The sequence below is a fragment of the Nothobranchius furzeri genome, chromosome 5 (assembly GCF_043380555.1).
Source record: "Nothobranchius furzeri strain GRZ-AD chromosome 5, NfurGRZ-RIMD1, whole genome shotgun sequence".
NCBI lineage: Eukaryota > Metazoa > Chordata > Actinopteri > Cyprinodontiformes > Nothobranchiidae > Nothobranchius > Nothobranchius furzeri.
In genome coordinates this window covers 6,541,372-6,552,494 of record NC_091745.1, presented here as the reverse complement: position 1 = coordinate 6,552,494, position 11,123 = coordinate 6,541,372, and the positions used below count along the sequence as shown (strand labels likewise).

At 39.9% G+C, this 11,123-nt stretch overlaps 1 protein-coding gene across 1 annotated transcript in view; it reads left to right on the top strand.

Moving 5' to 3' along the window:
* Positions 1-1,100: 1,100 nt before the first annotated feature.
* kcnh4a (potassium voltage-gated channel, subfamily H (eag-related), member 4a) overlaps positions 1,101-11,123 on the top strand; it is a 41,196-nt gene continuing 31,173 nt past the window's right edge. The window contains exons 1-6 of the mRNA XM_015975896.3: positions 1,101-1,514; positions 6,973-7,206; positions 7,407-7,538; positions 7,714-7,841; positions 10,210-10,459; positions 10,942-11,099. Of these exons, the coding sequence (XP_015831382.3) occupies positions 1,439-1,514; positions 6,973-7,206; positions 7,407-7,538; positions 7,714-7,841; positions 10,210-10,459; positions 10,942-11,099 (978 nt within the window). The 5' untranslated portion in view covers positions 1,101-1,438. The remainder of the gene's footprint in view (positions 1,515-6,972; positions 7,207-7,406; positions 7,539-7,713; positions 7,842-10,209; positions 10,460-10,941; positions 11,100-11,123) is intronic.

Here is an 11,123-nt window from a genome sequence, read left to right as displayed (position 1 = left end):
GATGATCAGGCTGCTGTAAAATGTAATCTCCATCCACATCCAGACAGAATTATCCTCTATTCTTTCTCTAGTTGCTCTGCTCTTGTCTGGGCTGATCAGCTGATGGTGCGCGCGGCGCGCCTAACTAGCAGCTGATGCACATTTTACGCATTTGGAGAGGTGGGCTGGATGCTTTGCTTTTACTGGAAGATGGCCCACTTAACGCACGGGTGTAGACTAAATATTAATGACAAATGAATGAAAATTAAATTGTGAGTTTTTACTTCATATTTTATAAATAAAAATGACGGGGGAAAACATTTATGACGTCTTTTTAAACGAAATTTTCTAGTGCGACCTGCCTGCTTCACTTAAGTCACTGCTTATTAAGGTCCGTCCAAAATTACCGTGGGAAATGGGTAATAATGGCTCTTTGATGGGAACAGGTTGCCGACCCCTGGTATAAGATCTGAGCTGGTAAAACAAAAATCCTCATCAGCAGGCTTTTTTGAAAGTGGGGGGGACACAGCTGCCAATCACAAATTTTGCCGGGGACATGTCCCCTGCGTCCCCGGTTAAAATGACGCCTATGAGCAAGGGTAATATATAAAGAACAATGACATTCTGTTTCTTTCAGTCAGTGTGAGTGTGAAGTCTAAGAACATCCATATTTTCTTCAGTCAAAAGAACAGAACCAATCATTAGGTGATAACGTAATGCAGTTTCCCCAAAACAGGACATGAGCCAATTAGTGCAGCATGTTGTTGGGTCTGGTGTCAACAGCTGGATGTGATAGTAAAGGGGCAATCAATGGTGAGAATGATCTGCAGAGACACTGAGAAAGCTTTGTGTGACGGGGAGTATCCACAGCAACAAGCAGAGGCTGAAGCTCTTTTTCAGCGTCTTACAGTATGACAGAAAGCAGCTTCACGCCAGAAAAGAGATTTGAAACAAAGCACCTGATACCTTTGAGTGAAGATGGAAGCAAAAGGAGTGAGAAAGAGAATTTAAGTCATTTCTAATAACTTCTCTGGGGAGTGAAAAAAGCAGATAAGAAAAAGCGACAGCAGGAGGTGTGTAATGAATTCACAGTGTAGGGAAGGGAGGAATGGATCGTGTTCTTGAATCAGAGAGGGAGGGGGCTCGGAGATGGCAGGAACCATGGTTGGTGGAGTTAGGCTGACAGATCCCTTACTGTAGCTGGCTTTAACGAACAGGGATGCGCAACTGAACCTGACAATTTCTGACGCAACAAGACAGAGCGGCTTCACATCTGAGTTGTCCTCGCTCCAAAGGACATTTTCTACAACAATCTATGTGCTAAATTTGTTTTTTGTAGATTCGAATTTACAATCTGCAGAAAACATTCAGACAAGATCAAGGCGAGACACTTTCTCTCTTTAAGGTGGCTCTAAAGGAATGGTGACAAACTACCAGAAACTCATAAATCCTTTTCAAAATGCCAGTGATGAAGGGCCTACTTGCTCCACAAAACACCTTCTTGGACAGCATCGCAAACCACTTTGATGGAACCCGTGAGTACCTTTGGGAGAGGGGACTGTTCTGTGTTCTTGTAGACTTACTAAAACGTGACCCGTTAGTTTAGTTCAGGTATGTGTTTGAAAACAAAACAAAAAACTTTAATGTTTAGGAATGATACTGAGACATTTTTAATCATGTTTTGTCTGCTAAAGAAATGCAAACTCATTTCATTTAAGTGTTTCTTTTTGTATTTTCACCCATTTCTGTAACCCAGAAGAAGATAGAGTTTTATTCTGAAAGCTCGGTGACAGAAGAATTTATCCAGTTCAATACTGCAAACTGTATTTATATTAACTTAACTGTAGTTTTGCTTTTTATTAAAAACAATATATGATCAAATCTTTCAGAATCCCAATTTTAATCTGTTGCAAGCTCAAATTTGCCATCTTTTCCAATGAAACGTGAGCAGTTTGTTACATACATGGTTGCACGAACAACATGAGATCCTGAATATGCGAAAAACAATCTGAAATCAAATTTTAATCTGATACAAAGTTCATTTTTTATTTTCTATTTCAACCCCTATTGGTTGTCTAAGAAACAAAAACAAATCATATAATTAACTAAGCCATAATTAGTCTCATTTTAGTTGTTTTTTTGTTTGATGTACTTACAATACCCTTTCTCTGTGACTTTGCAAATAGTTGAAATATTGAAACTGAATCAGTTCTGAAGTTAGATCAGATGTTGGCAAAATGTGCCAATTAAATGTGGTGGATTTTAATTAATTACACAGTTAGTTCTTATTACAGTTTGTTGAATGCATGCCTAAAATATTTTACATTGTAAAAAAAATCACCCATCAAGCAAACAGTTTACCCAATTTTATCAATGAGTTACTTATTTGTAGCCTGCAAAGCAAGAATTTGGTCTAGTTCACTAGGCTAACTTATTTGTGCATTAAATGATAATCTGCAGATTTATGCCAAATTCTGAAATTTAGGGCATTACCTACATCAACCCTTCAGAAGCACTTAGACACACTTTAATTATCTTTTGCTTGTATATTTTAATTAGAACTTCATTAAATTCTAACAGAAGATGCTCATTCTCATGATCCTACAGAAATGACCGTTCCTTCATTTGGATCCTTCCTTGGTTGTTTGCATTAGATTTATGCAATCGAGTTTGGTCATTGACACTCTGATTTTGATTCATTGCAAGCTTCAGAAATACTGAGAAAAATTAGACAAGGTGTGTGATTGTGAAAGCTTTTAACAACCTTGCAAATTCCTGGTGATGACAATAGAACTATTCACATCTTCCCTCCTCTATTCCTATCAAAAATGTGTGGAATCACTCAGACACATCAGACCTTCTGATGAGAAACGGTTGGAGCAGTCCTCGTTTAGTCCATAAATCACTTTGAATCAGGCTGGATTGAAAGGAAAACCTAGATTTGCCAGGTTGGCTTTTGAAAAAGCTGAAAAGGGGTAATAGAAGTGCGGTCCACTTGATCCTGATATGAAAGCAGGCAGATTGATTAAAATGAATGAATGAATAAATGAATTATGCAGAGTATACCCCCTATCAAATTTCAGCATAGGTCCTGCTCAGGCAACCCTTTTGAAAGCATGAAAATCACTTAAATTATTCATGCTATCATGCATCATTTTAAAATATGGATCATTAGTATTAGTACTGATAGAACTGGAGGTTAAACTTCTATAAAACATGTCAGTTTTTAAAACATGCAGGTGTTTGCATCTGCCTTACCATTTTCCTGCTCTGCCCTTTTTTTCTGCTGCGGTTTAAAACGTTTTTCTTAAGAGACGGAAAGTTGTGTGTAAAATCGTAAAAACTGTAGCTAGCAGTGAGAAAAGTCATGTTTAGTTCTGTTCTGCATGGGCCACACTGTACATTTTTGAGATATCCTGACACTGGTTAAGCTTCAACTGACCAAAAAGTTACTTTGAATGAACTGAGGCAGTAACAAGGTGAAAGAGAGGGTAAAAGCAGCTTTCATGCAGGAGAGACTTGAGCACCAGTAAATGATTAAGACTGTGCCAGAGAGAGACCAGCAGTGGATGTTTTCACCTTAAAGTGTGTGCGAAGCTAAATAAAGATCTTTCTGCATTTGTGTTGCCATGACAACACACGTAGGAAAAAAGAAAATAAAACATATGGCAATGCTGCAAGCCACATGTAGCTAGAAAACACACAAAACTCACATAACATTAGTCTGACTTTAATTTGAAATGTGCAATTAACTGTGACATATCTGACTCGTGGAATCACTTGTTGCTCAGATAAACCCATAAAAACCTGCTCCTGCAGAAACTTCAGGTTCGTGTTTTACTTCCCAAACTGCAGGGAGAACAAAGCTCCGGCTGATGTTCCATGTTGTCCTTGGAGCTATATTATCTTTTAAATGTTTGCTGTGAATTTTAATAACTTTCTGAGATAAATAAATAAATAACAATTAAATGAAAACAGAGACCTTATTTGCATCATCCTGTTTTATATAGTTTTGTTTTACTTGGCCCATTATTCATCCTCATAAATCCCTTAGGGAATCACTGCCCTGGCATGGTAGCTTATAAACAGAGATGATGTTACACAAGCTGAAAAGCAGCTTTTGTGATGTTTCCATCACCAGACAAGGTGAACATGAACCTGCTGTGCACACAGCTGATGCTCATAGTACATTAAGTACAGCGTCGTGACTGACTCAGTCATTTCTTGTGGATTTTGTTGATCTTCACGGAAGCGGGCTACAGCCCTGAAGTTGAACAAATAAATCGACTCTGATCAAACTGCAGTCAGAGCTTTGAGCAAGAGTTTCATCATTTACTTTCCTCGTCTTCACCACCCACACACCTAGCCCTAAAAAGACTGCAATGTCTCAAATGTTTACAGATCTGAACACTATTGCTTTTGCCTTTAATTCATTGGATGTTGTTTCACCAGTATAGCTGTTCTGCTCTACTGTTACATAACTGAAGTTTCTCTGTGGTATAATAAAAACCTTCCCTCTTCTGTGTTTATAAAAATAAAAAATTAAACCTTTGATTTGAAAGAATGTTATTATAGTAAAACATAGAAACTAGTATTTTATCTCTGGATGCAGAAAAGGCTTTCAACAGAGTTTTTATTTCAATTCAATTCAATTTTATTTTATTTATATAGCGCCAAATTACGACAAGAGTCGTCTCAAGGCACTTCACATAATAAACATTCCAATTCACAGTTCATTAAGCCAATCAGAAATAATGTTTCCTACATAAGGAACACAGCAAATTGCATCAAGTCACTGACTAGTGTCAGTGACTATACAGCAATCCTCATACTAAGCAAGCATGCAGCGACAGTGGAGAGGAAAACTCCCTTTTAACAGGAAGAAACCTCCAGAGAATCCTGGCTCAGTATAAGCAGTCATCCTCCACGACTCACTGGGTCAACTTTACATACATTTGGTTTTGGAAATTCCTTCATAAATCGGTTCAACGTTATACAGTTCACCAACCGCATGTGTCAGGACAAAGGGCCAAAAATCTACCAGCTTCTGTCTTCCGAGGGGGACCAGACAGGGATGCCCACTCTCCTTCAATATTTTCTATCTTTATTGAACCCCTAGCAGCAGCAGTCAGGCCAACTACAGGTATTAAAGGCATAAAGCGTAACGGCATAGAACATAAAATCTGTCTTCATGCAGATGATGTGTGTTACTTTTTTTCCAGAGTTCTCAATCCTGATTTGTGATCCTGGCTTGTACTGTATGCTGCTGGGAAGAGGAGGAAAGCATGCGTTGGTACCTTGCCCTGGCTCAAGGGCCTCGGATGGAACTTGGTTCCTCCTGTACTGGCAGGACCACTTCTGTTCCATCACGGAGAGGACCCAACTTTACCTGGGCGTCAATGTCTTACGTAGTCTGGAAGTTGATCAAATGTGGGATCAGGAAACAGTTAGCTTGTACAACCCCAGGTCGGAACCAAAAAGGGTGCTGTTTTTAGTTACTGTGCTGCACACAGATGGAATCAGCTTCCTGGTGACCTCAAATGCCCCAACTAACATTTAAATCCAAACAGAAAACCTTCATGTTTCAATCAACCTTTGAATGACTGTTTTTATATTGCACATTCTGCTCACCCTTTAACTTTAACTTTGTTTCTTTTTCATTTTTAAACTGCAATTCCTATCATGTAATGTTGCTATTCTTGCTAATGGAAAGTACATTGAATAGCCTCTGTGTTTGAAATGTGCTACATAAATAAATCAGCCCTGTCTAGTAATTATTAGGCACTAACATCTACTGTGCCTGCTCTCCTAAATGCAAGTTTTAAAACAGGTGACTGCTGAAAACATTTTTACTCTGATCAGAACCATATTCAGCACATTTGTGCTTTATTCTGGTTTCTGTGGTTACAAAATATTTTAGTTTGCAACAGCTTTGTGCAAACTATTAATTAAAGAGCAAGTCACCCCCAAATCACATTTTTTTGCTGATAAACTATATAAATGAGTGTCTAATCGTGCTGCAGACACGTGTCATCAATAATTTGGCAGTTCAGTGCATCTTGGTTAAAATTCAAATATTCTGCCTAAAACTGTCAGTGTTGCGCCGTCGTCAGGGAAAAATTCTGCACTGTATTTGAATTTAAATCTGCCATCGCTATTGGCTAAGAGGTATGCTATGATGTCATCTGGTATATTACGATGTCATAATGCCATTGTGAGCCTGTGTGTGTGTGTATTTGTTAGCGGCTCCGCCCTCTCGGTCTGCCAAGCAACAGCATTTGTTGCATTTTTCAAACATGAAGTGGGAGTGAACTAAGCTTCTTGTAGGGGGTGACTTGCTCTTTAAAGAGCAAGTCAACCCCTACCAGAGTCTAACTCCACTTCCACTTCATGTTTGAAAAATGCAACACATGCTGTTGCCTGGCAGACCGAGAGGGCAGAGCTGCTAACAAATACACACACACTCAGGCTCACGACAGCATTGTGACATCATAATGTACCAGTTTACATCATAGCATACTTCTTAGCCAATAGCGGTGGCAGATTTAAATTAAAATACAGTGCAGAGTTTTTACCTGACAACGGCACAACACTGCCAGTTTTAGGCAGAATACTTAAATTTTAACTAAGATGCACTGAAGTGCCAAATTATTGATGACACGTGTCTGCAGCACGATTAGACACTCATTTATTTAGTTTATCAGCAAAAAAAAGTTTATTTGGGGGTGACTTGCTCTTTAAATGCTGTTTTTCAAACATTGTTCTATTAAAACAGATGATTCTGATGGAGATATTTTATTATATAATTATAACACATAATGTTTGAGACTGTTTTTAACTGGAACCTGTTATTTAAATCAAAAACGGTTTGTTGAGATTTTCATGGATGGCAAGCTTCACGGTGGTTTATTTTCTGTTATTCAGTCAGTTATTTCTTTATTTTTTTGTTCTTTCTGTTTTTCGAGCTTACACCCCGCTCTTTTTTCCTCACAGACAGTAACTTTCTCCTGGGAAATGCTCAGGGTCGCTACGGTTACCCAGTTGTCTACTGCTCTGATGGCTTTTGCGAACTGACTGGCTTTTTCCGGACTGAGGTGATGCAGAAAACCTGCACCTGCGGCTTTCTTCATGGGGTTGAAACCAGCGACAGTGTGATGCAGCAGGTCCACAAAGCTCTGGAGGTTCAGCAGGAGTATCAGGGAGAAGTGTGCTTTTATAGGAAGAATGGTGAGATTCCCCATAGCTCAAGATACAACTTTGCCTGATTTGGATCTTGTGGGAGTCTAAACAGAAAGAAACATTTTCTCAGCCTTGATATCATTGCAAGTCCTCACGTTTTACCATGATTATCTAATCCCTATCAGATGGAAAATATTTAGCAGTATCATTTGTGTATTTTTTCTGTAATAACGTTCTGATCCTCTCAGGAAATCAATTTTGGTGTCTCCTGGATATCGTCCCAATTAAAAATGAGAAGGGTGAGGTGGTGTTGTTCCTGTTATCCTTTAAAGATGTCAGTGAATCATACGGGAAAAGACATCACCACATCCAAGAAGAAGGTGAGCCACAATGGAATGCAAGCTTTTTTGCTTTGCTTTTTTTAAAGCACCATCCTCATTTAAGCTGAGTTGACTTTTAAATTTGACCGTGCAACATTACCTTTGTACTTGAAATCTGTCACTATCATCTATTTTACATTGACCTGAATGTTTTTTTCTGATTGCCCTCATACAGCAGAGGTGTCCAAAGCTGCGAAAGAAAGTAGAAAAATCAGCAGATCGTATTTTGCTCGAATTCGAGAAACGAGCGGGACTTTTCTGCACCGTCTGTTCTCCAAGAGGAGCAACAGGAAACTAAATGATGTGAGTGCAGAGTTATGACCTGAAAATACCAAATTCTATATGTGAGAATGTGTGAGGCCTGTGATGAACTGGCGATCTGTTTAGGGTGTCCCTGCTGAGGAGAAGTTGTTAAGAAAAGCAGTGAGTGATAATTAACCTGTGAGGGCGCATACACAGTCGTATGCTATCATAACAGCTAAAAGCTTTGGGTTATTTATTATGTAAACACCAGTGACATTCAAATCAAAACCAGCTCCAGTTACAACAATCCTCGAGTGATGCGTTTGGGAGGTTGCATATAAACTCATATCACACATATATCACACATTCTCACATATAGAATTTGGTCTTCCCTTGGCATTTCTCATACCCCGCTTGATTGGTTCCGTTCATATCTCTCTGGCCGTACTCAGTTTATTCAACTAAAATCCTTCACTTCCCGTCCCTTCCCTGTCACTACTGGCGTCCCCCAAGGCTCTGTTCTCGGTCCACTCCTTTTCATCACTTACCTTCTTCCCCTGGGAAATATTTTCCGTAAATTTGACATTCATTTTCATTGTTACGCGGATGACACCCAGCTCTATGTATCCTCCAAACCCTCCTCTTCACTTCCTCCCTCACCAATTGTTTATCTGAAATCAAAGACTGGTTCACATCAAACTTTCTCAAACTCAACAGTGATAAAACAGAAATGTTACTTGTCGGCACTAAATCCTTACTATCCAAAATCCACAGCTTTACACTTCCTGTCGACAACTCCTTAGTTTCCCCCTCCCCTCAGGTCAAGAGTCTGGGTGTCATCCTCGACTCCTCACTATCCTTCCAGTCCCACATAAACAATATTACCCGGTCTGCCTACTTCCATCTACGTAACAGTAACCATCTACGCCCCTCCCTCACTACTCACTCGGTCACCATCCTTGTCCACAGCCTCATCACTTCCTTTATTGACTACTGCAACGCTCTTCTCTTCGGTCTTCCTCACAAATCCCTCCATAAACTCCAACTTCTTCAGAACTCGGTAGCCCGCATCATTTCCAGAACTCCCTCCTTCCACCACATCACCCCTGTTCTTCAGCAGCTCCACTGGCTCCCATTCACTTCCAGAATCCAATTCAAAATTCTGCTATATGCATTCAAAGCCATCCATAACCTAGCTCCCCCGTACCTCTCAGACCTCCTTCATCCTTCAACCTCCACCCGTTCCCTCAGGTCCTCCTCCTCCATCCACCTCTCTGTCCCACCTTTCCGTCTGGTCACTATGGGGAGCAGGGCCTTCAGTCGCTCTGCTCCCCAGCTCTGGAACTCACTCCCTCCTGACCTCCGTAACATTGATTCCCTCACTCTCTTTAAAACCAGACTCCAAACCCACCTGTTCCGTCTAGCATTCCAATAGTTACTCTCTTTGCTCCAATCTGTCTGTTTGTTTTATGCTGTTTTATCTTTTATTGTTGTGTATTTTATCTCTGTAAGTGTCCTTGAGTGTTCAGAAAGGCGCTGTTGAAATAAAATGTATTATTATTATATCATAATATGAAGGCTTTCAAAGATGCTGTAATACTGATCAGTCAAGATCAAATGAAATGTTAAATGATTTTTATCATAACTAAACTATGAAACTGATTTATTTAGATGTCTAATTTACAAAATCTGAACTAATTTGACATTGATTAAAATATTACAGAAAGATGTAGAACGGCTTGAACTAAAAGCTAAATGTGATCAGCATTAACTTGTGTTCTATCATGAGTCCCGTTGTTCCAAACGAATAAACAAAATAGCAAAATACAAACATGTTTGTATTACTTTTACCTCTGTGGACATTGCAGACTCAGTGTAAACATGCAAACCGTGTTCTCTTTTCTTTGGAGAACAAGCTTTTCCCCAAACCTTTCATTCACTCGTCTTCCTTACCACCTTCAGTACGGTTGCAGGGTAGCTGGTGTCTAACTTCAGCGGACATCAGGTGAGAAGTGGAGGCCACCCTGGACAGGCCACCGGTCCATCAACCATTCACACACCTATTAATTCCCAGGGACGAGAGTCTCCTATTAACCTGACATCCATGTTTGTGATCAGTGGGAGGAAGCCGGGGTACCTGGGGAAGGCCCACACATATATGGGAGAACACTAACTAAAACTGTAAAGGCCAAAGCCAAGACTTGAACCTGTGACCTTATTGGTGTAAGGTAATAGCGCTTCTAACTGCACCACCATGCAGTCCCTTTTAATAATAAATAAAGAAACTGAAAAAAATATATTTTAAACAGTTATTACATTTAAATGTAACATTTACAGTTAAATGGATGGACACGTTTTGCTTGGTTTTTAGGGTTTACCAAGCAAATCTGCACTGGGATTAAAACGTGATGTCTTGTCATGTTTTCAGAGTATGTTCCAGAAACCCTCTCCACCCGAGTACAAAGTGGGATCAGTAAAGAAGTCACGTTTCATCTTGCTGCACTACAGCGTCTCCAAGGCCTTGTGGGACTGGTTAATCCTACTGGCGACCTTCTACGTGGCTGTCACTGTGCCTTTTAACGTCTGCTTTGTCAGTCACAACGAAGGCGGCGATCATTCACTTGTCAGCCGTAGCACCATATGGAGTGACATAGCAGTGGAGATGCTCTTCATGCTCGGTAAAAAAATGTTTAGATTGAAACACAAATGCTGTTTTTTCTTTTTTAATTAATGATGTGTTTAATTCCAGATTTCAGTATCACAAAAACACAAAACTAGTGATTTTTAATTGGGGACAACTGCATTTCTCTGTGCAGCTGTTTCCTTGGCGATGGCTAACACGACCCCCTCCTACCATCTCTCGCCTACACAGTGTCAGCATCGCCTGGGGTTATAAATTATAATTAGAGTTCTCTCACTTCGTCCTGATTTTACTCTGGCAAAACTGCTGTAACACATCTGTCACACAACTAGGACTAGGAACAGGCATTGACTCAGAATTAGCTCACCCACCATCACATGCTGTTCTTAAATGTAAAACAAGTCATTTCTTTGGCACGCTGCAGTGATCAGAGGAGCACTAACAATCACACGCCTTTGTATTCTTTATATGATTCATTGTAGATGGTATTCAATTGCATGAACTGTTTTATTTTTACAGATATTATCCTGAATTTCCGCACCACCTATGTGAGCCAGTCAGGTCAGGTGGTGTACGACGCCCGGTCCATTTACCTTCATTACTGCACCACATGGTTCTTTGTGGATCTGATTGCAGCATTGCCCTTTGACCTTCTCTATGCATTTAACATCACAGTGGTAAGACTGTCAATAAAAAAAGTA